This window comes from Amphibalanus amphitrite, unplaced genomic scaffold, assembly GCF_019059575.1.
Source record: "Amphibalanus amphitrite isolate SeventyFive unplaced genomic scaffold, NRLGWU_Aamphi_draft 000535F_arrow, whole genome shotgun sequence".
NCBI lineage: Eukaryota > Metazoa > Arthropoda > Thecostraca > Balanomorpha > Balanidae > Amphibalanus > Amphibalanus amphitrite.
Window position 1 is genome coordinate 256,981 of NW_024882029.1, and position 27,872 is coordinate 284,852.

The following is a 27,872-nucleotide window of genomic DNA, read 5'->3' on the forward strand; positions in this document are numbered from 1 at the left end:
TCATTTTTTTTTCGAGAATCTCTATGTTGTAGCTCGATAAGGTGTGAAATGTCGTGGTCGCACTTGCGCCTGGTGTGCACTGTGCATACCATTCTTTGCCCCCAGGAAGGCGTGCTTTTGTAGAAACCGTCAATCGACACTGCCCAAGAGGGCTTTTTAACTTTACCTGATTCAATAATACTTAATCTGTTCCATCAAAGCCTAATTTAATATCAATTATTTTCTTTCAATTTTCCGTAAATAATTATATCAAGCTACAAAAATTTGGCTGTGGCGACTTTACGCTGCTGTGGTAGTTTGATGGCGTCATAAATTTTACGTCCAAAGACGGATTGCTTTGTATTTAGGGCCTTGTATTAGACCAAACCTTGAGGTTGTTATTTGCGTCGGCGGTCTGTTGCCGCGTAATTTATTTTCGCCGAAAATGGTTGTTTGCTCGTCAAACACATCTATGAATGAAGGAGGGATACCTCTTCCTTCCTTACAAGAACAGAAGAATACTATTTTCAAGCTGTGTCAATTGCCTTTGAAGACGGGAGAGACTTGGTAAGGTTTCCATTTTTGCTTATCATTTGTATCCGTGCGCCGGGAACGTATCGTTTTGTATTTCTTACATACCTTATACGTTATTTTAATCCAAATTAATTTTATTTCATAAAATGGTATCAGTTTATGGGGATAGAATGATATTTACCTACTGAGGATGATTTGTGCAATTTTTACATCTAAAACTAATGCTGGAAGGCATAATTCAGTTATGGGAAGTCAAATTGATCACTTTTTTAAGTTCATTCCCGTGAGATCTGACTCAGAGGATACGATTCCAGTCATCAAAAAGCCATTCACATTTGGTATGTTTCTAAGTATTGTCCTCAACTGTGCTGAAATTCTATGCTGGGCCCTGTCCAAGTGTCTGTGACTGTGGCCGCCGTGGCTCCTGTGATCTTAAAGACTTAGCTGGCAGCCAACCAGCTGGGAGCGTGTCCGGACAAAATTTCACCTGACATTTTTTCGTCGGACGGTTATTCGTCCACAGATTTTTGTCCGACTTTTTTCCGTCTCAAATTTTTTCGTCTGTACATTTTTTCGTCTGTACATTTTTTCGTCTGTACATTTTTTTGTCTGTACATTTTTTCATCCGGACATTTTTTCGTTCGTATAGTATTTCGTCTGTACATATTTTCCTCCAGACATTTTTTCGTTCATTAAATTTTACACCTGTGCACCCAAGATTACTTTCCACTGTTAACTCCAAGGTTGAGTGAAAACATACTACAATGCTATTCAACTGTGAGGCAAGTGACATCATAATAATACTCGGGGCGAAGCAGTGCAGTGCCGAAGGCAATGCGTTAGGAGAGATTACAGGCAATGGTAAGACGTAAGTCAAATATTTTTAGGTTAAGTGGATGTGTATCTGGCTTCAGGCCGAAGGCCTTAGGCCTGATGCCTAACCACTTAACCTAAAAATATTTGACTTACCATTGCTTGCAATCTATTCATGCAAGAAACTTTTTCCTTATCCCCCGGTAGGCAAACATCAGTAGGTTAGGTTAGGTGGGGTTAGGTTAGGTTAGGTTAGGTTAGGTTAGGTTAGGTTAGGTTTAAATTGTAGACGAAAAAATGTCCGGACGAGAAAATGCACAGACGAAAAAATATACGAACGAAAAAATGTCCGGACGAAAAAATGTACTGACGAAAAAATGTACCGACGAAAAAATGCACGGACGAAAAAATGTACAGACGAAAAAATGCGAGACAAAAAAAATTCGGACGAAAATCTGCGGACGAAAAATTGTCCGACGAAAATCTGCTAGACGAAAAAACATCATGGAATCAGCTGGGAGCAGCATTCTGGGTATGATGTGATGTCGCTCTTCCTGTGACTTCTGCAGCTGCTTGAGAGCAACCGCAAGGAATTTTTGGCATACAGTGTGTGAGGGTCACACAACTTTGAGTATTTCACTCTTTGGGTAGGTTTGTATTGTGGTTCTGTTTAGAAATAAAGTAATGATATAATTTACTAGTAAAACGCCTTTTGGGGCGACCAACAGAGTGAGCAAGAGGGTGGGCCTTGCCTTGCACGTGTGAAATTGTGGGGGGCCTACCTCCAACTAATTTGTGCACTGCACCCTACTAACTGGTCGCTAGCAATGTGGAAAATTTGAGTGCAATCTGCCTAGCCGATTGCGAGATCTGGAAGTGGCACCCTGCACGTGGGCACATGAAAAATGGGTCCCAACTGACTTGCATGGCAGTCGGCACCCTACTAACTGGTCCCTCACCATGTACCAAATTTCAGCACAATCTGCTCAGCAGTTCTCCAGATCTGGAATTGACTCCTGCACGTGCACACGTGCAGCAACACCCCAATTGTGGCACATGGGTATGCATTGCCTAGTGGGTGACTGCCTACCTACATGCCAACTTTCAGCGTAATCGGCCTGGTAGTTACCGAGATATTGCAATTGCCACAAAATTGACACCCCTTTGTTTTGCACGTGGCACGTTCATAAGGGACCACCTACATTCATAGGGAATAGTCCAATACTTGGTATGTGGTGGCCGCAGAACACTTGCAGAGGGCCCTGATTTAATGTTGTCAAAAACGATCTATGGAAGACCCAATGGGTCTTACAAAGATTATTTGCCATTTTATCAGCTTTTCTTATCAGAAGAATACCTATTTCAGCTTTATAGCTCTTGAGCCTTGGTTTGTTTATATTGGTGCACATTTCCAGCCTGGTTATTGACTGGCGTGGGCTGTTTTTTTTAACCCAGCCTGCCTTGTAGCTCAGTTGGTAGAACATTGGAATCTCGGTAGTGAGAGCCGGCGGGTTCGAGTCGCTCCGGCGCTTGATATTTGAGACTCCTGACGGGGATGGTCTGCGGTTGGTGGGAGCAGCCGCAGCCAGTCAGTCAGAGGTCAGTTGAGTGAGAAAGGCCGTGTCCAGCTTTGAAGGGCATGTTAGACTCTAGCATCTAAATTCTCCCGTTTGGCGAGATAGGACGGTAGGGGTTGGGGTCTACGCAACAAGCTCCGCTTATTGTAGGCTCTGGCTCAGTCAATCTGTCCAGACCCCATTCAAACATTCGAGCTAAATTTATAAAAGCAAAATAAAAGATTGTCAGATGTGGTCTTCTGCTGTATCATCTACATTCTACCATAATTGAATTTAGATTATTATCAAATTTCCTATTCATCGTCTGAACTGGGAAAGAAAACCTGAGAGTCATGACATATTTACCTTATTCTTCCTAACCTTAGCAGGAAGATGATTTCAAGCAATCTGACCATGCTTGTATTACTTGTCCAAAACCAGCTTTTAACTCATAGGACAGCATTATCATTGTTTTTAGTGGAACGAAACGATTAACTCGCGCCGTGCTGAGGGAGGGGGAACGCCCCCTCGGGCTTTTCGTGAATACCTTAACCCTCGCCGGCACAGGGGGGGGGGGTTGATGCACCCCCCCCCCCAATGTCCCAAAATTTGTCGATTTGGGTGGGAAACGACATCCAAATGAAATTCATTTTCCACTCTCACCACCAATTTTTGAGAACAATTTTCCACTCCCAACCAAGAAAACCTAGATTGTTTTACTTATAGAAAGAGTAGTTGTGTGTATGCCCGGTTTAGCATCAAACATTCTACACCCTAGAATAAAATGCATGCTTTTTGTCATTTCTCACTCCTTTTGGATCTAATGGAATCAGCACTTTTCCACTCTCTCGCCTCTTTTTGGTGGGTAATTTTCCCCTCTGACACCCAAGACAAAACTCAATTTTGGGACACTGCCCCCCCCCTAAGGTTTTTTCGCAAATAACTCGCGTAAAAAGCGGCCGATCACGACGAAACTTTCAGTACCTTATTGATCAATTTTACACCTACCCTGAACATTTCATGACCCTGACCGAAATGACATTTGACCTGTGACCTCTTTTCCGAGACCATGTTTGGCCGGAATCGCGATTCGGCGTATGTCGGCTCGCATTAGCCGCGCGTTTGCAACCTTTTCGTGGTTTCAAACGTTCAAACATGTGAATTGATGTTGCTCCCATACATTAGGGTGGGTTTCAAGGTCACCTGCAGGTCAGGTCAGGTCATTGACCTTTGGTGACCTCGGGTGACCTCGGTTAACTTTTTTGAGTTTTACATGTTTCTAGGCTAGTTTTTGGAGCTGAATTCGAATTTAGCAACCATTTGAACATTTACGAAGTAGTTTTGGTGCCTTTGTAACATGTTACGAAGCTGTCAGAGGCGGTTGACACGTATTACGAATACCCGTCACAACCCCTACCGGTTAACCTGACCTGACCTAACCCGACCTGGTCTAAATGCTTAAAGACATCATCTCTGATCAAAACTAACACGATATTCGTGATCAGCACCCCGGAAAACCACATAGCAGCCACACTTTACGACTTTCTAATAGGTCCCGATTTTCCCGGTTTTCGGGTCATTGACCTGACCTGGAAGGTCACCAGATGACCTAGGACCTTAAAATTGGGTATCATCGGCTTCCTCTCGTGACGGGCAACACGCTCGCTTTTTCCGCGAAGCTCTAGCTCGATCAGGGGCCAAACGCGAGGGGGGTGGTACCCCCCCCCCCCCTTGTGCCGTCGAAGGACGCAAAATGGCCTGTGCCGGCGAGGGTTTAAAACGCGGCGCTGCGTTTTTCGTGCACCTTTTCATGCATATTTTCCGCACATGTGAAAATTTCAGACCTGGGACATCACTCGTCCAAGGTCAGGTCACGTCAATTTACCTTACTTCAGAAAAAGTTCAGAGGCTCGCTATAGCTACACCGACCGAACGATCACTTTGAAACTTTCAGTGATTGATAAGAGTAACAATATGTATAAAATTATATATCAGATTAATATAACTATCTGTGACCTTAAGTTAGGTCAATTTTGCGACATCTCTATATAAGTCATTGAGAAAAATGGAAATGGGCCTCTTTTGGACGAATGCTGTTCTAAACCTCTCAAGCATTGTTTTATAGGTAAACATGACACACTGAATAAAAAATTGCACCTGGGACCCCTCTGTCTGTCTCTGAGGTCTTCTCAGGTCATGAAAGGTCACCAGCAGTTTTTTTTTACAATAACTCTTACACGTCGTTTGTGTTCAGCTCGACGATACGGATCGACTGATATGCAACATGACCCTTTCCCGTCAGGTCATGACCTGGACCAGAGATCAAATTTTCAAAATGACCTTTCAAGGTCAACGTATAATTCATTCGACGCATCTCGACGAGAGGAACAGGATGCTGGCAAAATTAATGTTGTGGCTCTCTAGTAAAAAATTATTAGGTGCAGAAAAGTGAAAAACATGTTTCGTGAAAACGGGTATTTTTATAGTTTTTGCCCTCTGGGGGCTAGACCATTGACCTGAGGTCAAATGTGAGAACTATACTCAGAAAGGTCTCTAAAATGGCTATCGAATACTCGAGGGCAGCGCTTTTCGAGGAGCGCTGTGACCCGAAGGTTTGGACTTTGGATTGTGAGAAAACGCCCGCCCGCCGCAAAACGCAAACACCACAAAACGCGCAAGAATAGTGTTTTAACTATTGACAACAAACAAAGGTTTAGTTGTTTTCAAAGTCAAACAACTAAACCTTGTTTGTTGAACCATGTTTCGTAAAACATGGCCTGTCATATTCCAATATTGAAGCTAACAAGTGAAATTCTGGGATTTTTTTTCTGGTGGCCAAATGCATTTTTTTTTTTTAATATCACACCTCAACAGGTTTTTATAAAGGGTTATCTTATATTTTAACACTTTGACTGCTGTATTTGCTGACTTTGACCTCTTTTCCAGGTACCTGATTGATCCTGTATGGTTCAAACAATGGAAGAGATATGTGGGATATGATGATCGTGATTCAGCATTAGTTGGTCAGCCTTCTTCTTTTCCAGGTCCCATTGACAATAGCCCTCTGCTCAAAGGTAAATTGATATGAAGCCATATAAATTGTTGACTTGTTGATAAGACTAGGGCTCTAGTAGAAATTGCTGGATATATATGTATTATTGTTACCATTACCAGTCTGCTTCTCATCAATAATTATTTACTTGTTTGGAAAATTATTTATTTGTTTGGAAACTCCAGTCATTTCACTCCGAACAGACCGTATTTTGATATGGAGTCGGGTGTCCGCAGATGACGGCAGCGGTGAGATCCGTGAGCAGATGCTGGACTCGGTGGACTACGAGCTGCTGCCGGAGGAGGCGTGGACGCGCCTCCAGCAGTGGTACACTCTGGCCGCCGGCCAGCAGCCCATCGCCAGAAAGGTCGGTCGAATCGGCAGGGCAGGGGAGGGGCTGAGAGTCAGATGTGAGAGAGGAAGAGAGGTCGGGCGAGGGACGTTGGGCTGGTGAACACTGAGCGGGGACCAGTGCTGAACATTGGAATGTCATGAGTGGAAGTCCTTGAATTAATATCTGATAGAAAAACAATCGAACATGGCCACCATTGTCAACACTGAGGTGGATGAGATCTTGCGGTGCTTGATAAGCGAAATTGAAGCGGAGACCGTCTTCTCGTGCTCGTCAGTCGTTTGGATTTATTCCAACAATTTTTATTCGATTGTTCTGCATCTTACTGTATTGATTTGTGTTTAGGTTATTGAAACGGGCGTGTTCATGAAGCAAGCGAAAGTGGAGGTGTACCTGCTAGAGCTGAAGCTCTGTGAAAACTCCAACCTCGACCACCAGATAACAAAGTCGTTCAGCAAGGAGGACACTATCGGTGAGTACGGGTACGGTGCAGCTCCCTGGAGCTCAAATAGGATTTACTCAAACAATGGGGTCTTCCCCGTGGCGTGACGTCCGCTCTATGATTGAGTTTTATGACTGGTTAATGGATATCTAAATCCCTAGATAGGTTACGCTCCTCAAGTGGTTTGTGAAGTAGTGGCCGCTCGTGAACCAGTAGTGGTCCAAACCGCCAATGTATAGCGAACCCGTGTAGACTGTAGAAAGTATGTAGAAAGAGCGGTATCTGAGTGCGCTAGCATAATTTTGCTTGGCTTGTGAGTTACTTTATTGGATGCAGTCGTTCTCAATTTCGTCGATTTTATCGTCTGGCGCTCCACCTCTTTTCTGTGGATGTCCTAATCACTGTGCGCTGAATGTGCTAGCCTATTTTATTTTCTTGAGTCAACTCGCCCCTCACCATCCGCTCTCCCTGAGAGCATGCTCTCCCCGCATTTTCTCACTACCTCTCGTCACCGTTCAGGTCACCTGGAGCGGACGATGCGCGAGCTGTTTGGCGCGCGCGCCGACCGCGACTCGCGCGTGTGGAACCGCTACACGACCAACACGTACGAGCAGCTGGCCGACCGCGAGGCCACCATCAGCAGCGCCGGGCTGTACGTCGGACAGATCATCGTGCTGGAAGTGCAGAACGAGGACGGCAGCTGGCCGCGGCCACGACCGAGGTCAGTGACAGGGGGCGACGGGCAGTCATGTGAGGGGACTGTTCAGAGGGGTGGATGAATCTCTGGGAAAGAGCAGCAGGGAACGAGTTCACCCTATTAGTGGCAGGGGGGGGGGTTGTTTTTATCCACCCCTCAGGTTTTTCGGGAATATCTCCGAAACCGCTGAAGCTACGATGCTGAAATTTTCTGACTTTTCCTAAAACTAAATTGGGCACATTCCCTGAAAATTTCAAGTTCATAACTTTACCAGGGGCGGCTCCAGAGCACTGGGAATTGGGGGGTCCTATTCGTGAAGCGAGTCATTTGGGCGAAGATCACGATGCTGCACCAGTTTTACGAACAGTGAATGAAAGGTATCATGTGATAACATATACAGTTATTGTGCATCCTCCTTTGACACGTTTTTGCTATAATAGGCGGATCCAGGCGTCCAAAAAGGGGGGTTATGTTTTACCTCCCAACATAGGTGCCCTGACACCGCCTATGCATGACCAATACAATTGTAGTCGTTCTCTCATAAGAAAATTGTAACATAACAAGACTATTACCACCCTTTTTAGAAACAGTACCAACAAAAACCTTATTTACTATACTTTTTGTGTACCCCCAATCTCAATGATCTGTATCCGCCTATGATTTTTGAAAATGCATATTTTTAGGATCCATGTGAATTCCTGGTTCATTCTCTATCGATCGGCAAAAGTTGCGTTAAGATTGGTTCAGAAACCTGGCCGTGATAAACAGTCTAAAATGTATCTGCAATTTGCCCGTTTTTACCCCCCTCTACCCCCTATTGACATTTTTTAATTTTTATTTTTTAGAAATTTAGATCACGTTGAGCGAAATCGAATGCCGTTTGAATTTTGAAAATCGGCCCGTTAGATCTCGAGATATCAAGGGGGGGGGGGTCGTAAACAGCCCCCCCCCCTGCCACTAATAGGGGTAGCCAGGAGCCTGCCACTAATAGGGTTAACGAGCTGGATTAGGCTAATAACCATAGTATGGTGTGTCGGGGGAAGGAATCCGACGGACAGATATCGGAGACACTGTTGGTGACTGCGCGTTTTGATGCGTTTCTTGAATGACGCTGTCATCCTGTCGAACTACTTCGGACTGACCCGTCTGTGACCGTTTTTGCAGCTCGTCTGGAGTGCTGGGCAGCCTCACCAACGGCAGTATCGTCGACAAAAAGTCCTACTCTGTGTAAGTTTCAGTCAGTTGTATGTGTATTTTTTTATTTTTTATTTCATTTATGTCAGTGCTCTGATTTTGCACTTTTCTTTGACCTGAATTTCCCTTCAATGACCTGACCTTTCACTTCTCTTTTGACCCGACATTTCGCCGTTGTTTGTGACCTGACCTCAGTTTCGCTTCTGTCCGTATTGCTGTCTTTGTTCGGATCTGTCTGTTACCCGACCAGTCATCTGACCGATGGAACTGTTGACCTGACCCTCGACCTGTGCCCCGCCCTCCCTCAGCGGACACGGTTACATTTCCAGCCACCAGCCGGGGCTGTGCGGCCTCTCCAACCTGGGCAACACGTGCTTCATGAGCTCAGTGCTGCAGTGTCTGTCCAACACTCCGCCGCTGGCGCTCTACTTCCTGGAGAACCGGCACCTGGCCGAGCTGAACACGGAGAACCCGCTGGGCATGCGCGGGGAGATCGCGCGCGCCTTCGGCAGCCTGGTGCAGGAGATGTGGAGCGGCCGGCACCAGTCCACCGTGCCGCGCACCTTCAAGGTACAGGCCGGGGGAGGGAGGGGTCGATATGATAGTACAGCGGAGTCGTCCATGACTGAGAGATGGGTGCAGTGTACTCATTCACTGGATCCGGCGTGCTATGTGGCTGCGTATGGTCGAAGGTTGCTCGTATTTTACATAGTTTGACATTTTTGTGATCCGATTTTTAGTCTGATTGCCTGTGGTGTGTGTTTTTTATTAGCAAGTAATAGCTGTCAGTTCATTTTGCGACGCTACGCCAACTTAGCACATTCTTTTCTATTGCCTCACCGACCCTCATGCCCCTGTTAAGCTGCTCTGCCTCACTTTACGATGACGCGGCATTCTCCAGTTGAGCACTGACGTTCCATACTCGCCCGTCTCCGGCAGCACCAAGTGTCTCGGTTCGCGCCGCAGTTCTCCGGCTACCAGCAGCACGACTCGCAGGAGATGCTGACCTTCATCCTGGACGCCCTCCACGAGGACCTCAACCGCATCCACAAGAAGCCCTACATCGAGCTCCGGGACTCGGGCGGACGGCCCGACGCGGTAAGTGCTGCTGTCACGATAAAGTAGGGGTAACGTGTCACGTGAGGGGTTTCAGGGTTAGTAAGAGAGGTTTTGATCCTTGTTTGTGAAGGCTTCGTCTCCCTTTTCCACTCCTTGTTTAACATAACATTAACATTGTACGAAGAAGATCACACACCAAAGTTGTTTTAGGCGGCTATCTTGGGCCAGGGCTGCGGAGTTGTAGTCAGAGCCAGCGGTTCTGTTGCGACTCGGAGTCGGTTGATTTTTAAAAGCTGTAATCGGAGTATGAGTCGAACGTCACCGAAAAGTCATCGACTCCACAGATTGCCAGGGCTGCAGAGTCGAGTCAGGGTCGGAGTCTGTGTGAATCGACAGTTCTGCCCGGAGGGCGGAGGAGTCGGTGTCAATATTTGGATACCGGAATCGGAGTTGGAGCCAAAGTCACTGAAATTTCATCGACTACGCAGCACTGGTTGGGTCCTTTTCATAGAGCGTCTTGAATGACATATTAAGCGGCAATGACGTCAGCAATTCCGTTTAACTTTTTCATTAGAATTATAGATAGTACTTACGTTCGTTTTGCTCTTTGATCGGACAATTTGTTTGATTTAGGCCAAGTAAAGACTCATGTGAAAAACAGCGAAAACGACACGTGCTGGCGAAGTCTCCAATAACTCCCTGTTTCACGATTTAATGAAGAAATAACATGGAACTGCTTATCTTATTACTGACCCTGCACATAAATCTATTAATTTCTTCGCTTTTACTGACATATAAAGACATAACCTTTTGAAAAATTGCACAACAAGCCTGCTACTACACCACACTCCCGTGTGTCACAATGCTAATCAGCGGCGTTCACTCGGCTTGCTCCTAACTTACGATAATTCTCCCGCTAGATGGCAGGCCTGAGCTCAATGTCGCCAAAAACTGCGAAGACACCAATCCATTATTATCTCATCCATGACATGCGCTTGCAATACAAGCCCAAAAACCGGCGTAAGTTACGGACTTGCTTTATGAAACGAGGCCGTGGTCTCCGTGGTGCATTCATGGTTGCTCAGATGTCTCGGTTGTGGTCTGATCTGCCGGTATAGTCCCCCGGGCCGTAGCACCTCTGTGGAGTGGTGAACGTGGGAAGCCGTACGACGCACGCACGGGGCCGGCCGCGCGCGTCCCGGGGACGGGTTATCGCGTCAGGAAAGGTCATGGGTGGCGTGTGACGGCCCGCCGGGGAATGTTGACGGATGGACTGTGATAGCGGGGCAGCAGCTGCTGACGTAGAGGCCCACAGAATATAAATAACAAGGTAGTTAGTTTCATAGTTAGCCTGATAAATGATGGACGTGTATTTTGGCAGCGAACGTGACTACAGTCTCGTAAATATCTGGTCTTGGCCAGATATTGACCTGAGTGGCTGAATTTTGTCCTGTTTGTTTCTCCTAAACACTTTGACAACCATTATGATTTACGAATGTAAGTCAGTTCGTAACAAGTGTTTCGCTTACTTGTGAATTGTGATTTGCCAACGTCTGTGATGCCTTGTGTCCTATACGTGCTCTTTGTGATTCTCCCCTTTTCCTGTTCTGCCTTTAGGAGGTGGCTGCCGAGGCTTGGGACAACTACCGGCGCCGAAATACTTCCGTCATCGTCGATATGTTCTACGGCCTGCTGAAGTCGACCGTGGTGTGCCCAGAGTGCTCCAAGGTCTCGGTCACATTCGACCCGCACTGCATGCTGCAGCTGCCGCTGCCCGTCAAACGAGAGAGGACTATCGAGGTCAGTCACTGGAGTGGTTAAGGATGAGAAATATATGGTAGGTCGCTTTGCGTGTCACTTTATCGATTATTGAATTTGACTCGGTGATTGCCAAATGTCATCTTGGTAGCTGTCTGGTTTATATAGCCAAACTCGCGGCCTGTTCCTCAGCGACGAGGTGGCCGAGTGGTTAAGGCGTTGGACTGCTAATCCAATGGGCTCTGCCCGCGCGAGTTCGAATCTCGTCCTCGTCGAACGTTTTTCGCTGCGCTTTCCTCCCTAACGTCATCCGTGTTGATCTGCTCTTGCCTCGTTCGTGTGGGATCGATTAGTATTTGCATATTTTTCGCGGTGTGGTACGAATTTCTGCGCAGTGATGCGAATCGCGCGTTGTGCGCAGCGGAATGTATATTTTGTACGGTGTATTGTCTGGTGTCATGCAGAATACTACGCCGCTGGCACAACAATGCCTATTGCCTATGACTCCCCAGTGCCTATTGCCTAATATGTTTATTTCTACTACTTTATATCGCCTTTCGTCTCACTTCACTAGCACCATGGGTGAAATAATGGCATGCTATTATATCATTCATGTCTTTGAGCACACCAGCTGAAGTTGAACCATGTGCCGCTCGCCAGGTTCGCGTGGTGTGGGCCGAGTCGTCTCGCCGGCCGGTGCTGTACAAGGTCACGCTGCCGAAGCAGGGCTCCATCCAGGACCTGTGCCGCGCCCTGGAGCGGCTCACCAAGGTGCCGCACGACTGCCTGGTGGTCGTCGACGTCTACCACAACAAGTTCCACAAGATCTTCACGGGCGCTGACTCCCTCAAAGACATCAACGATAAGGACGTCATCTTTGCGTGAGTCTGGCCATTCATTATTGTAGCAAAATAAGAGAAAAAAAAACGCACCAAGCTTAAGGGTGCAGTTTCGCCAGTTTTCCCATGTTGTTTTGCGAACATATCCAATGATTTCTCCCGCAGTCTCTTACAGTCTCGCTCTAACCCCCCGCTCGTATCGCCGCAGGTTCGAGACGCCGCCGCCGTCGTCCGGTCTGCAGCCGGTGCCCGTGTACGTGCGGCGCGGTGACGTGGGCGTCGGCGGTGCGCCGTTCTTCGTCTGCGTGCGCCGCGACCGCACCAGCTACGCCGAGCTGTCGGAGAAGGTGTCGGCGGCGACGGCGCGCTACGTGCGGCCCCTGGTGCCCTCCGACTGGTGGACCGGACCGGAGGCAGCCGATGTGCCCACCGATAGCGGAGGTGAGTTACTGGGGGAACCGGTGTTTGTCTGTTGGGAACCGAGATGGGGGCTGGGGACGGGGAACCGACCATGAACTGTGGGTTCTCAGGAAATGAGTTTGTGATTTGGAAACTCATGAAACGAGTTTGAGTTTGTGATGCGAGCAAAAAGATCGTGACTGTGTTATTAGGATTTATTAGTTAGGAGGGTTGTGTAGGTTATGTTTCCACTTGACTGTCATGTCTAGGTGTGTCTCTGTGTTTTACTATGTTAGTCGGCTACCGTGATGTGTTACCAGCATCTTACACCCTTGCCCTCCCACTTTTCAGCGCTGCCGAACGGCACGGCGGCGGTGGGCGGCGCCGAGGCGGCCACTCCGGACGACGACCCGGCCGAGAAGCCTGCCGACGAGCCGATGGAGGGAGCCGAGGGCGGCGAGAAGCCGTCCGCCGCACCAGCGCCCTACCAGCTGCAGCTGGTCAACAGCAGCGCCAACACGTGCCTGGCGCGGCTGTCGGCCGACCACCCGCAGCGCCAGGTGGCCGTGCCGCCCGGCGCCGTCATCCTGGTCCAGTGGCAGCCGGCGGCGTTCGCCGCGGCCGTCGATACGCTGGAGATGGACGCGCGGGACGAGCACGAGTCAGTGAACGCGCGTCCGTCCACCCGCCGGCCGGCCATCCAGCTGAGCGACTGCATCGACCTCTTCACCAGCACCGAGAAACTCGGGGTCAACGACGCCTGGTACGGGGAAAGGGGAGGCTGGGGCCGCGACTAGAGAGGGAGCGGACTGAAGTTGGAAGGATAGGGGCGGGAGGGGATTTGGGGATAGTCACTGCTGTTAAAAAAGGTATGGGAGAAGACACCATTACCAGTGCTCCTGCTGCATTTGGATGGTGTATGATGGTAAAATCATAGCTGTATCAGCTGCAGTTTTTTCTATTGTGCTGGAGACGTTTTGAAGAACATTATTGATTATATTCATGTTTCTCTTCTAGTTCATCATCACGCTACGGCTTCAACTAACCGGCTGTATACGTCTGGGTCACTTCCGTAGCTCATTACGTTCTTGAGGTCTTCATCAGCCTGTACACAGTTGAGGCCGCGCTCTTACACACCTCCGTTCGATTCTCTCTGATAGCCACATCGCCTGCTCTCAGGTACTGTCCCGACTGCAAGAAGCACCAGGAGGCCACCAAGAAGTTCGACCTGTGGAGCCTGCCCGACGTGCTGATCATCCACCTGAAGCGGTTCTCGTACACTCGCATCTTCCGCGACAAGATCGACGCGCTGGTGGAGTTTCCGACGCGCGGCCTGAACATGGGGCCGCACCTGCTGGACCCCAACCGGCCGTGCTCGACGTACGACCTGATCGGCGTGTCCAATCACTACGGCGGCATGGGCGGCGGACACTGTGAGTTTAGAGACCGGGGATACTGAGTAGACAGTATAGGCGGCGTGTCCAACCACTACGGCGGCATGGGCGGCGGACACTGTGAGTTTACAGACCGGGAACACTGAGTAGACAGTATAGGCGGCGTGTCCAACCACTACGGCGGCATGGGCGGCGGACACTGTGAGTAGATGAACTGGGGACACTGTGAGTAGATGAACTGGGGACACTGTGAGTTTACAGACCGGGGACACTGAGTAGACAGTATAGGCGGCGTGTCCAACCACTACGGCGGCATGGGCGGCGGGCACTGTGAGTTTAGAGACCGGGGACACTTTGAGTAGACGGAGGGCATATTGCCGCTATGAATGGACGGAGGGGGGGAGAGAGAGAGATACGGTTTATTTGATGTACAAACACTATACGGCTTCGAGCTCAGGAGCTCATATAGCTCGTATTACGCCATGCACGTGTGGCGTTTAAGAACGTGATTAAAGGAGCCGTTGTCAAGTAAGTGCAGGTACACATAGTCCCAGCGGGAAAATGCCGCCCGCGCTGGGACAGCAGACAGCAGCCTCTGCCGGTCACCGCAGCGGTCGCTGCGACAAACATCACACAGCTAAACACGGTTTCAATGGGTATGCACGTATGGTAAGGAGCATCTTGTTTAGATCGCCATGTCCCTATTAATCAGCGAGGTCATGTGTGGCACGCTTGAGTTGCGCAATCTGGCGCTGCAGCGGAAGTTTTCCAGCGTTTGGGAATTTCTTGTTTCCCTACCAGATATTGCTCCTCTTTCAGGTGGGAATATGCGATATGTCCATATGGGAATATGGACGGCGGTATATGCGGCGAGTTCAGCCATTACGGCGGCATGGGCGGCGGACACTGAGTTTATAGACCGGGGACACTGAGCTTACAGACAGGAGGTACAGAGTTTATAGACAGGAGATACGAGTAAACAGCGGTGCCGAGTTTTAGGTGGCGTGTCCAACCACTACGGCGGCATGGGCGGACTGACTGTGAGTGATTATATAATGGGTTGTGGGTGGACACGTCTGAGCTTAGGCCTTAGCCCCTTTCTCAACAACCGCTCCTGACCGTGCCGTGTCGCTGAGCATCAGGTCATTCCCTGGCATGATGTGTTAAGCCGTTTCTGTCTGTCCGGATCAAATTTGATCATGCATTTGACGCACGTTCTGTCGTGTTTCAGACGTGGCCTACTGTAAGAACCGTGACGACAACCGCTGGTACTACTTCGACGACAGCTCCGTCACAGAGGCCTCCGAGGACGCCGTCTGCGTACGTATAAAGTGGAGGGGAGCTCATATATGTAAGGAGCTGCAGCAGCACCTTATATAAACCACAGCAGCTCTGGGAATTCAGATAACAGGAATTGATCCTTCATTGGTCGCGCTCAGGAGTCAGGACTCGATAAATTTTAAGTTATTTACCTATAGAAGACGCTTAGATTACGCTTTGCATTTATCCGTTCGACCTCGCTAACGGCTGAACTTTTGTCTGTGTCTGTTTCCAACTGTTCACGCTGACATTTGGATGAATCCCCCCCCCCCCCTCCTTTGCACTTTGCAGTGACCTCTGGATCTTTTCCGCTGGTCTTTGTGTCTGTTTTCTCTGGCCTGTGTCCGTGTCTGTGTCTTCCCTCCACTGACCCGTGTCTGTGTCTTCCACCAGACGAAGGCGGCCTACGTGCTGTTCTACATGCGCCGCGAGCCTCAGAGCGCCGCCTGCCGCCTGCCGCTGGCTCCGCGGCCGGCCACGGTTGTCTCTAACGGCCGCTCCTCGGACTCTGAGGACGGCTCGGAGGAGGCAGAGGACGACATGGACTGCAGTTAATGACGGCGCACCGCTCCCCCCCCCCCCCTCGACCGACAACCGCGGGACGAGCGGGCGGCGGGTCCGCTGTCGGCGTGTCGCGTACAGAGCCCCCGTGGGACTCGGAGCGTCCCGTCGACGGCCGCTGAGTGATAGACCAGGTGCGAGGGAGGCACTCTCAGAGACGACTTTGATGTGGTGTGAGCGGAGGAAGGTCCGACCGCGCCGAGGTGGGTTCGGGACGCAGACCCCTAAGCGGCCGTGGTGAGGTGCGGATGTAGGTGACCTTGGCTGTATCAGGCAGGGCAGAGCCGGCCGGCTGCGGTTTCGGTCGGACCCGGGTGGCGTGTCGGCGGCAGGGCTCGCCGGCGGCGGGACTTGGCGCCGGCCCGAGGTGTATTGTCAAAGCTGCGAGTTCGGGCGGCCGTGGCCGTCACGGCCAGCGGCCGGGCCCGACTGCGCCGTAACTCCGGATGGCAGTGAAGAATACGGAGTGTTTTAACAACAGTCAGCCGGCGTCGGCACTCAGTCTTAGGGGAGGCGCGTGATTGTACCGCTGTGTTCCACGAGCGTTTCTCTAAATATACCTCCCAGGTGAACAACAGTCCCCATCTTAGGCACTGAGTTGTTATTGATTTCCGTTATGATTTATGTACGAATACATGTTATCAATCAATTGTGAGATGCCTTGTACACTTTCGATTTCAGCACCTAATGCGTATGCTGGCCTGGCCCGCCTGGCCCATCGGCTCTCGCGTTGCTGGGCGCGGGCAAGGTGCGGGTGGCGCCCTCTGCATGAACGAACAACCACCGCAGTGATCAGTTTTTTTTGTTTTTCACGTACATCTGAAATTGCTTGCATCCTGTATGAAATTTTCTTAAAAGTGAAATAAATCTATATACGCGAGGTTTGTGGTTTGTTTTTGGAATCTAAAGGATAGATAGGAAATATGTTTTCTATTTTTGGCGGTGCGGCTTGTCCCCTTGTTTCCGTTCTGGACGTAGAGTCGTAGAGGTGGTTGCCCTGTTTCTATAGGCTGTTTGGTGCACGGATTCAAGTTTTATTATTTTTTACCTCGTGATTTTCAAATGCTACCACAATTCTCGGTTCATTTATTGAAAGAACGAACACTTTCCTTGAGAATGCATAATAATTTCAACCACACCAGCTCTAACTCGTAATTATTTTGCCGGCGTCTCGTGGGGTGACATAATTGGGGGACGTTTCAGAAATATTTTGATTATATTTGAAGCTGAATGACTATTTTCGCTCAAGTCTGCACATAGAGGAATAATAATTTACATGGTAAGAATCGTGTTTGCTTGGTTGTTGCTTGATTTTCTTCGCACTGGGGGGTATTTGTCAGCGTCGTATTTGTCGCCACTCAATTTAGTGTAATATGATCGGGGTTTCTCCATTTTCAGATCATAAGAGCCATGGCTTTATTTCAAAAGTAATATTTTTTCCAGAAGCTCATTCTATGCCTTTTCATGGCTAATGGTCCAGTATTTAATGTACATTGTGTACGTGCGTACCTATTCATCATTCCATTGCATTGGTTGCTACATTGGGGCTGTTCGGCTGCACAGCCAAAATGAAATGTGCTGCAGCACGCATGCGCGGTAAGGGCTACATCACCTGTTAGCCAGCCTGCAAAGTATGGCACGCAGGTCGACGAGGGGCTCTGGCCCAAATTCAAAATCCGCACCAACCCTTCAAACTGAGCTGGAAAATCCGCGCTAAAGCGGGCCGAGAGCCAAAAAAATCTGCACTGAACCCACAGGCAATTATAATACAAGGGACTTAATTCATCTCACTATGATTATTTCCCGTCCAATTTCAGTTTCACTTACCGCTTGAGCAACGCTCGCCACGGGACCGCGTCACACACTTGCACCGGAAGTCTGAAATAGAGCAAATAGACGGGCGCCGCTGAAAATAGGGCGTTGGAGGGCATATTGGGTCACGTGACATTAGGAACTTCTCCCCCTCCATGGGCCTTCTACATGCTAAATGTTACGTGTGAATTTCACGAGCCTTGATCAAATCGCCCCAACAAACTTTCGTATGAGTAAAACCAATGATGTCATTCCAAAGTAGCGCGCTGATTGGCAATCCAAACCAGCTGCTCGCAAATGTGACAATGACATATATAGCACACAATCACCAGTCACCACCGCAACCAGTCTTTGTTCTAATGACGTCGTCATCACGATAATTCCTGAGGCGAGAATGGATTGTTCTGCCGTAATTGTTAGTTTGTAGAGTGATATTAAAACTTTGGTCCGTCACCCTGGCTGGCACGCATTTGTAGGGCTTTCCAAAGAACAGTCGTGGAACCCGGCAGGGAACGCAGCCGGGTAAGAAGACCAAGCGAAGTCTGCACCGCACCAAGGTCTAAGCCAAATCCGCACCGCACCAGGCGAAATCCGCACCGCACCACTCGAAAATCCGCACCAGCCGAACAAGCCCGCACCGACGAGATCTCGTCGAAATTGCCATACTTTGCAGCCTGGCCTGTTAGTCCAGTCGGGAGAAGTTTGGTCAATCGTTATGACCCATTTATCTTTGTCTCTCCGTCAGGACGAGTAACCGGCGCGGTCTCCGTCCCCGCCCGCCGCCACCATGCACCTGTACAACCTGACGCTGCAGCGTGCCACCGGCATCACCCATGCCGTGCACGGCAACTTCTCCGGCTCCAAGCTGCCCGAGATCGTGGTGTCGCGCGGCAAGACGCTGGAGCTGCTGCGGCCCGACCCCAACACGGGCAAGGTGCACACCCTGCTGGCCACAGAGGTGTTCGGCATCGTTCGCTCACTCATGTCGTTTCGACTGACCGGCGGCACCAAAGGTGAGACGCACTGTAGGGAGGTTGCATGGATTCCCAAGCAAACTACTTTTAGGGAGGGTTGCTCTGAGTAACAGAGGTATGCCAGTTTTCTGTACTTAGATCGTTTGACGTGGATTGAAAACAACCCTTGATATATGAGGCTGTTATCTTGATTAAAAGACACGTGTATAGATACGTGAAGAATTATTGACCTTTTCCTCGAAAATGTAAAAACAATGCCAAAAGTTATATTGAATGCGGTGAGCTTTCGGCTACATGCCTTCGTCAAACCAACAAAATGACACGATACCATACGGAATTTTGTTGGTTTGACGAAGGCTTGTAGCCGAAAGCTCACCGCATTCAATATAACTTTTGGGCATTGTTTTTACATTTTCGAGGAAAAGGTCAATGATTCTTCACGTATCTATTCTCGCTATGTTCCTCGCTAAAGCACTTCACACCATTAAAAGACACGTGTGCTTTATTTCAGCTGAATGATCACTGACTTTTTTCTTCGACGCTTCGTTTCGTTACCGCTGGTTCTGCGCTCTCCCTCCAGACTATGTGATCGTCGGCTCGGACTCTGGCCGTATTGTGATCCTCGAGTACAACCCCAGCAAGAACCTGTTTGACCGCGTGCACATGGAGACGTTCGGCAAGAGCGGCTGCCGGCGGATTGTGCCCGGACAGTACCTGGCCATCGACCCCAAGGGACGCGCCGTCATGATCGGTACGTCTCGCCCCTTGCCCCACTCCGACGGCAAATGGGGGAGGGGGGAGGGGGGGCTATTGTGAGAAGGGCTTAATCATATATTTCTTTGTTATAATTTGATAATATTAGCAGTTATTAGTATCTCTTCTAACTATAAGATAAATATAATAACACGGAACAAAAATGATAGACGTCTATCATTTTTGTTCCGTGTTATTATACTTGTCTCAACTGCAATACAATAAGATAAATGTGTTGTTCAGGATGGACAAAAATCTCTACTTTTGTTTATTTCGTGTTTGGTGACACACAAGATCATATCGCAGTATTGATTGTTTCCTCTACTTGCAGGTGCCATTGAGAAGCAGAAGCTGGTGTACATTCTGAACCGTGACGCGCAGGCTCACCTGACCATTTCCTCGCCGCTGGAGGCGCACAAGTCGAACACGCTCGTTTACCACATCGTCGGCGTCGATGTCGGGTTCGACAACCCGCTCTTCTCCTGCCTGGAAATCGACTACGAGGTGAGGCCGGGCCCTTATCTGGTCGAGGAACAGTTGGTCTGACTGAATAGCGGTGTTTGACTGTACAAGCTGTGTCTGCTTACTACTCAGACGTGGATGTGTTATGTACATTTAATTGACACCGACTTTGTCCTTAAAAAATCGGCGGATCGTGCCGATTCTTAAAATCGTATTTGTTAATCCTTTAGAGTTTCTGATTAGCTACGTCTCGGGACTGTTGTGCGAATCTAATGGCTGACGTACTTTTATCCCCCTCGCGCAGGACGCCGACTCTGACCCGACGGGCGAGGCGGCTCAGAAGACCCAACAAACCCTCACCTTCTATGAGCTAGACCTGGGTCTGAACCACGTGGTGCGCAAGTACTCGGAGCCGCTGGAGGAGCACGCCAACTTCCTAATCTCCGTACCGGGCGGTAACGACGGCCCCAGCGGGGTGCTGGTCTGCTCCGAGAACTACATCACCTACAAGAACCTGGGCGACCAGCACGACATTCGGTGTCCCATCCCGCGGCGGAGGGTGAGTTGGGAAGAGGGACGGGCTGGGCAGTGTGCGGTAAATCTAGAGCGCAGATAAGTTTAGGGGAGGGGTGCTGGTTTGCTTTTCGCTAGTTGATAGGTTGCTGGTCAGGCAAGTTAGATGCATTCTGTTTTGTGTATAATTGAGGTCGAAGTTTGCGGACGGCACTCTGTGCCCGGCCCGCGCCTCGGCCGGGTCCAATTTGAACGTCCGCTATAGAGAGGACATATACAGACAGGACGGCCGGCCCGGTGTGACGGCACGACACTGGCCGGACGGACACCGTCGGAACACTTGTAAATGTATTTTTCTACGTATATTTCATGGTGTTAGTCCTTACACCACGGGATGACGTTTAAATCATACTCAACATGCTTCCCTGTCCCTTTGGCCATACATGAAATCGGATCTCGTCTCCCACAGAACGACCTGGATGACCCGGAGCGAGGTCTCATCTTCGTGTGCTCGGCCACGCACAAGACCAAGTCCATGTTCTTCTTCCTGGCGCAAACAGAGCAGGGTGACATCTTCAAGATCACAGTGGAGACTGATGAAGATGTGGTGACCGAGATCAAGCTGAAATACTTCGACACGGTCCCTGTGGCTGCCTCCATGTGTGTCCTGAAAACTGGGTTCTTGTTCATCGCGTCTGAATTCGGAAACCAGTAAGTATTGTCGACACGTTTGGACAATGTTTTGCTAGACTATTTCTGGCTAGGAGATGGCTTGAGTATAGCAGCTTAACATTGACCGCTTTTGACTACTTGACTTTGAGTACACATTGTGTACTTGCTCATCTGCGTTAGTTATTTCATTGTTTTGAAATTGACCGAACGCAGGATCGTGTGTCGTGTCTGTACGGCGTGTCCGACTGCCGTGTCGGCCGACCGTCCGACCGTCCTGCCAGATCACTCGACTGGTACGAATAACCGGCGGGCTCGACTGTTGGCCCGACGGTCCAGACTCACCAGTACAAACGTCCCGATGCTTATTCCTTGCTGCTCTTCTTGACGAAGTTGTAAACTCTGACTCGCAGTGCATCAGGCTCTGCTTCCGTCCCGTACTGACCCGGTTTTCCGCGCTCCCCAGCTACCTGTACCAGATCGCCAACCTGGGCGACGACGACGACGAGCCCGAGTTCAGTTCGGCAATGCCTCTGGAGGAGGGCGACACGTTCTTCTTCGCGCCGCGGCCGCTGCGTAACCTGGTGCTGGTGGACGAGCTGGAGTCGCTGTCACCCATCCTCAGCTGCCAGATCGCCGATCTGGGTCAGTCCGGCGCGACTCAGACTGCTCAGTGGGGTCATTTTCGCTATATTTAGCCGCTTTGCTAATGATTCAAAGGAAGACTGCCACCTTCAAAAAGTTTTCTCAGATCGGCCTATGATTTATTCCCTGGACAAAACAAAATTTTAGAATTCACCTGACAAAGTATCATCACGTGAATCGCGAAAAAATTGTCGATTATCATACAATTATCAATCGGTTAATGTCTAGCGACAATGTTTACACATCACTAGACTTCAAGGTCATAAGATTATTACATTTTATTTGAAAAGGTAAGGTATTTTATGATTTACTAATATATGATTTCATAAGAAATTGGCCATGTTTAATTTATTTTGCATTTAAGTTCGTAAAACATTTAAAAATCATGGCTCATTTGGAATGGGTCTGGCCCATGTTAAACCCCATTTCCCACACTTTTTTGGAAAAAATGAACTACTGAATATATAAGTTTAACTTTTATTTTGACACTCCAAAATTCTTCTCTGATCTCGAAACAATCAAAGTTTTGACATATATTTACCAAAAGATAAGAAAATTCATGTTTCAAAGTTATCGATAAACAGTAGAGATGTCGGTTTTCTTGGACTAAAAAAATGGCATCAAACTGAACTTTGGTCTCCGATTTCTCGCAAACGGGTTCGAATTTCGGAAAACCGACTTCAGTCTGGGACATAGGTGGCTCAGCTCTAGTGAAAACCGTTTTGTGGAAAAAAGGTGGCAGTCTACCTTTCAACCAGCAAAGAAACATTAGGCGATGATTAGTCTAAGAAATTTCATGCGTGAGAGGGACGCCTTGTTGTCGAAGCTGTCGAAGCGGCTGGGGGATACACGTGCATATTCATCAGCTAGGTTATGTAGGGAGAAGTAATTGGTAGACATGTTCGACAGGAGCTGCCGTAGGAGCCCGTGTCGTCCGCTGACTGGCCCCACTCCCTGTCCCCGCCTCCAGCGAACGAGGACACGCCACAGGTGTACGCGCTGTGCGGCCGGGGGCCACGCTCCTCTCTGCGAGTGCTCCGACACGGACTGGAGGTCAGCGAGATGGCCGTCTCTGAGCTGCCCGGAAACCCCAACGCCGTCTGGACGGTGCGCAAACGCGCGGACGGTACGTGCCAGCCACGGCGTCGCCCGGGGACGGGGGAGGGCGGCGGCTCGTGCCCGGAGAATCACGGCTTCACCAGGGGATTGGCAGCGACGGGATGGGACAGGGGGGGGGGGGGGGGACTGGCAGCGATGGACATGACTGCTAGAATCTATGAGAGGTTGTAGGCGTTTTTTTGACGAGCCGCTGGTAGCTTTAGGTTTGGCCGGTACTGTCCTGTGCAGTTCGTAGTAAACGCCGTATCTTACCTGATTTCAGTAAGAAATGATCGAAGTTTTGCTTACCTAAAATGCCATCCTTATCATGAGCCGTAAATATAGGGGCTGCTGGTTGGAATTCGATAGTCTCGTAATGAAGAAGGAAAAGTTTGCTTTTTCAACCCCAATCTAAAGCCGTTAGACCTTCCTTCAAGCCTGTGAACATTTGGCTCAGTTTCAGTTGCTTGCATAGATGCTGATAGTTGCTGGGATGTCAGTGACGGGCCATCGAGATTGAGGACCGTGTGCACGCTATTTCCTGGGCTTTTCTTTATGAAGGACTGATCTGTTTGATGTAGCAGCGTTTTTGTTATTCGAGGTGTTACTTGTTTTTCCCCAATGCGCTATCACGATCGGTCCCTACGCCGTGGTCTTGGAACATAGACTTCACGCACCGTGGCTGCTCCGCCGTCTGCGGTCACCCGTAACCCACAGACAGATTTGACCAGCCGGTTTGACACTTCCGTCAACAACCAGGCTCTGTTCTTTCCAGGGGGACCGTTCGCGATCGCTGGCTCTTAGTAGCGCTACCGACTGGAACCAGGTAATTTCTACCACAATGGCTGGGCGGTGCCATGCCCGCATGCGGTGCTGGGCGGCGCCCGGCTCTGCAGACGCAGTCCGCCTATATCATCCCGCCTTGTGGCCCCACCGGGAACCCTCGGGCCCCGGTGTCTCATATATCTCAGTCCCGTGCCGTTTTGCGTGGGCCACCCCCACTACCCACGTCTCCACTGACGCTCGGTGTGTGCCTCCAGCCGACTATGACGCCTACATCATCGTGTCGTTCGTCAACGCCACCCTGGTGCTCTCCATCGGCGAAACGGTCGAGGAGGTGACAGACTCAGGCTTCCTGGGCACCACGCCGACACTCTCCTGCTCACAGCTCGGCGACGACGCGCTCGTACAGGTGAGACGGTGGCTGAGGTATGGTTGGGTACATCTGCTGAATATTAGACCGGCGCGCTTCGCTGCAGCGCAGCCAGAATGACACGGATGTCAGCGGCTGCGTGAATTGAAGACATGTCTTCTAAAGATTGTTCTAGTTTATGAAAACTAAATATTCATAGTGCTTCTTTCATTGAAGATGTGATCGTTTAGCTTGCGTATTGTAAGAAGTGGAAATTTTAGGATGCACGTCGCGCACCGTACGATGTATCAATGCTTTTGTTGCGAACGTTTCTACATAGTATATGTGATACTGTTGGTCATCGCAGCTCTCGCTCTACATTTTGTCCGCCGCATAATTATTCAACGCTTCCGCGGTTGTTCTCAGATTTACCCGGACGGTATCCGTCACATCCGTACCGACAAGCGTGTCAACGAGTGGAAGGCACCCGGTAAGAAGACGATCGTCAAGTGCGCCGTGAACCAGCGACAGGTGGTGATCGCCCTCACTGGCGGAGAGGTGGTCTACTTCGAGATGGACTCGGTACGTGAACTGCGGGGCTTTCGGTCGGGATCCTGGGCAGGGGTTGTGAAATGTTCAGTGGTTGCAAAACTATTGGTTTATTGACCCGTCAGCCTCACTACCTATATTTCTGTCAGGCTTCTCAGTGTGTCTTTCCTCGCTGCCTGTCGGTTGAGACTGGTCAGCTACATTTGCCGTTGCATATTCGCTGAATATCGATGCGTGCTGTTGGTGTCGCCTACACTCGGCGACTCCCTAAGCTCGCGTCGTAGACTAAACGTTGGATCAATTCGCCCGGCGGGCGGCGCCGTGCCACCGTCGGTCTATACGTCCACACAGTAACGGATATATCGCCAGTCAGTTAACAGTGTGAAGTCAGATATTGTGGCGGTCACACTTCGTCCTCCCCTCTCTGCGCCCGCGCGACCGCCCCTGCGCGCGGCCGGCCGGACGACCGTCCGCCGGCTGCCCTCTGCCCCGGGGCGGAAGGTCACGACCCTGGCCCGCCCCGCCCGGCCGAGCGCCGCGCGGGCCCGGCAGTTTACTGCGAGTCGTCAAGGTGAGTGCGCGCAACACGTGGTGGCTGCGGAAAAGTGACGGCCATGGCTATGGCGAAGAACTATCGCTTACCGGAGTTTGACGGCAGTGGTAGCGTGAAGACATGGATTAGCAAGATGGAAGTGATTGCCCGCGCTTGTAACTGGGACACTACGAAAACGGAGCCGACGGTACCCAACGACGAAACCACGGCAGTGATGGCCCTCCCAGCGATCACCGGCCAAGCGCTCGACTTTGTGATGCGTCTCTCAAATGACGATCGGAACAGTTGGAAGCGACTGTGCGAAAAGCTGAAAGCCGAGTTCGATGCACCCGGACTTACCGTGCAATACGCTTTGGAATTTCATCAGCGAATTCGGGCACCCGGTAAATCACTGGCGACGTTCCTATACGATCTCGAAACGCTGTGCGCCCGTGCATACCCCGATTGGGAGGACACCACGTACCGCCAACGGCTGGTGAAGGATCGGTTGCTGATGGGGATCGGAGACAAGTCGCGGAAACATATTCTTTCATTCTACCAGCCGACGTGGTCGACCGAGGAGCTTCTCCTGGAGGCGAGGAAGCTGGAGCAGATCGAGACGTCGGCAGGAGGTGGTGCCGCCGTAGGTGCCGTCCATGGCCCTCCGAAAGGAGACCAGTCGGACAGCTGGAGCACTGGCTCCCGTCCCCACCCCAGCGACACTTCTGTGTTGTCAGCACTTACCAGTAGGATTACCACTTACCAGCACTCCGTAGATGGACAGCAACTTTGAACTGACCACTGATGCGTCTGATGTTGGGATTTCAGCGATCCTGCCTCAGAACGGCCGACCTGTTGCATTAGCCAGCAGAGTGCTGACCAAGGCTGAACGGAACTACTCTCTCTACTACACGTGTAACGAAATTATCCGGACATCTTTCTTCGCGCTGTAATTAAGATTAGAAGCAAGACAATCTGATGTTTTCTCTTTCGAGTTATTATAAAGCCACCTTTCATAAGAGCGCAGGTACAAACCGGCCGGACGACCGTCCGCCGGCTGCCCTCTGCCCCGGGGCGGAAGGTCACGACCCTGGCCCGCCCCGCCCGGCCGAGCGCCGCGAGGGCCCGGCAGTTTACTGCGAGTCGTCAAGGTGAGTGCGCGCAACAATATTGTACCTCATCCGGTGGTATCTCAAGTAGTTCTAGTCTTCTTCAGTTCGTCAGTTCTCTGTTGACATATCCGCTTTACCAGTACAGCGTTATGGGCGCAAAATGACCACCGCAGTCGACGCGCCCGTAAACCCCAATGAACGAACGAACCGGTGTTTGGCTGCCTTGAGCTGAACACTGCGTTGACTCGACTCTGACTGTGTTTTGACTCGGTGACTGTGTTCCGTGACTGACTTTGACTGTGTTCTGTAACTGACTCTGTGACTTCCCGTGACCGGCAGACGGGCCAGCTGAACGAGTACACGGACCGGAAGACCATGTCCTCGGACGTGGTGTGCATGGCGCTCGGGTCGGTGCCGCAAGGCGAACAGCGCTCCCGGTTCCTGGCGGTCGGCCTCACAGACAACACCGTGCGCATCATATCTCTGGATCCCAGTGTAAGTTTTAACAGGGTATCTCAATGGACCCCAGCGTGAGTATCGTGAGGGGAGGTGTCATCTCGTTGGACGGTCCGCAGTACGAGCTGACAGGGGCATCATTCCACGGGACCCCAGTGTGAGTTACGGGGGAGGGAGGGGATTAATTCGCGATTTTGAGATAAACTGAGTGTCTTACTGAATATTGATACCGTACGTGATGCGTCTCTGATACTGATACTCGTGTTGCTTACACCCTTATGTCCGCAGGACTGTCTGGCGCCGCTGAGTATGCAGGCGCTGCCGGCCTCGCCCGAGTCGCTCTGTGTGGTGGAGATGGGCGGCACCGAGGGGGCGGAGGGCGAGCCCGGTCTGCAGGGGTCGCTCTACCTCAACATCGGACTGCAGGTGGGGCGCCGCGCCGGCCAGACGAACGGCCAGATATGCACGTGTAGTATCGGTGGGGGACGTTTTTTTTCAAACTAGGTGTTCTCTAAGGACTTTTTATACCACCAGCCTTCGGGGACGTCGTTTCTTTTTAGATTTGAAAAAAATACGAAAGCGGCTTTTGAACTGTTATTTTGATATGTTATTTTGATTGGTTACCTTTGCTGCTGAAGTTTGGTTGTCACAAACCACGTGACAAATGCCTGGCGTTTTGTCAGTCTGCTGAAATTATCGATAACACCGGTGTTTTCACTCTCAGAACGGCGTACTGCTGCGGACGGTGCTGGACCAGGTGACGGGCGACCTGTCCGACACCCGGACCCGCTACCTCGGCTCCCGGCCCGTCAAACTCTTCAGAGTGCGCATGCAGAACAACGAGGCGGTGAGTGCTGCGACCCTCCTCCCCCACATCGGCAGGATCGTGTGTCGTGTCTGTGCGGCGTGTCCGACTGTCGTGTCGGCCGACCGTCCGACCGTCCTGCCAGATCACTCGACTGGTACGAATAACCGGCGGGCTCGACCGTTGGCCCGACGGTCCAGACTCACCAGTACAGTTTCGTTATTGACTCAGGATGAATGCCAGTGTGCTATAATAGGATAGGTCTTAAGTTCTTCAAGACATCGCTGTCATCGACGCGATGAAAAACACGACAGTGCGTAAACTCTGGTCCGCACACGATAAATAGCGCTATTAACCATCGTACAAGGTAATTTCTTTGGCTCGGCAGTTTTGTGTATTCACAGTGCATAG

At 50.3% G+C, this 27,872-nt stretch overlaps 2 protein-coding genes and 1 non-coding gene across 3 annotated transcripts in view; all 3 read left to right on the top strand.

Moving 5' to 3' along the window:
• Nucleotides 1-76: 76 nt before the first annotated feature.
• LOC122393450 (ubiquitin carboxyl-terminal hydrolase 15-like) lies at nucleotides 77-16,599 on the top strand. Its single transcript, XM_043389470.1, has 15 exons — nucleotides 77-546; nucleotides 5,829-5,956; nucleotides 6,171-6,301; nucleotides 6,632-6,758; nucleotides 7,248-7,449; nucleotides 8,590-8,652; nucleotides 8,928-9,189; nucleotides 9,559-9,717; nucleotides 11,296-11,478; nucleotides 12,097-12,317; nucleotides 12,484-12,716; nucleotides 13,026-13,437; nucleotides 13,854-14,107; nucleotides 15,300-15,388; nucleotides 15,782-16,599. The coding sequence occupies exons 1-15, from the start codon at nucleotides 425-427 to the stop codon at nucleotides 15,941-15,943; spliced, it is 2,748 nt and encodes a 915-aa protein (XP_043245405.1). The 5' UTR covers nucleotides 77-424; the 3' UTR covers nucleotides 15,944-16,599.
• On the top strand, nucleotides 11,630-11,711 carry Trnas-gcu. The gene has a single exon. It is a non-coding gene; the product is annotated as a tRNA-Ser (tRNA).
• A 296-nt stretch (nucleotides 16,600-16,895) lies between the features above and the next one.
• The window catches only part of LOC122393451 (splicing factor 3B subunit 3-like), a 90,702-nt gene continuing 79,725 nt past the window's right edge, over nucleotides 16,896-27,872 (top strand). The window contains exons 1-13 of the mRNA XM_043389471.1: nucleotides 16,896-17,228; nucleotides 18,507-18,774; nucleotides 19,316-19,486; nucleotides 19,820-19,992; nucleotides 20,255-20,509; nucleotides 20,933-21,174; nucleotides 21,599-21,777; nucleotides 22,748-22,903; nucleotides 23,916-24,067; nucleotides 24,434-24,589; nucleotides 26,540-26,695; nucleotides 26,945-27,082; nucleotides 27,381-27,503. Of these exons, the coding sequence (XP_043245406.1) occupies nucleotides 18,549-18,774; nucleotides 19,316-19,486; nucleotides 19,820-19,992; nucleotides 20,255-20,509; nucleotides 20,933-21,174; nucleotides 21,599-21,777; nucleotides 22,748-22,903; nucleotides 23,916-24,067; nucleotides 24,434-24,589; nucleotides 26,540-26,695; nucleotides 26,945-27,082; nucleotides 27,381-27,503 (2,127 nt within the window). The 5' untranslated portion in view covers nucleotides 16,896-17,228; nucleotides 18,507-18,548. The remainder of the gene's footprint in view (nucleotides 17,229-18,506; nucleotides 18,775-19,315; nucleotides 19,487-19,819; nucleotides 19,993-20,254; nucleotides 20,510-20,932; nucleotides 21,175-21,598; nucleotides 21,778-22,747; nucleotides 22,904-23,915; nucleotides 24,068-24,433; nucleotides 24,590-26,539; nucleotides 26,696-26,944; nucleotides 27,083-27,380; nucleotides 27,504-27,872) is intronic.

Bases quoted from the DNA above. Each gene is read 5' to 3' on its own strand.
- LOC122393450 (XM_043389470.1), top strand. From the start codon at position 425: ATGGTTGTTTGCTCGTCAAACACATCTATGAATGAAGGAGGGATACCT. The intron at 547-5,828 runs GTAAGGTTTCCA...CCTCTTTTCCAG, and splicing joins TTGAAGACGGGAGAGACTTG to GTACCTGATTGATCCTGTAT. The intron at 6,302-6,631 runs GTCGGTCGAATC...ATTTGTGTTTAG, and splicing joins AGCAGCCCATCGCCAGAAAG to GTTATTGAAACGGGCGTGTT.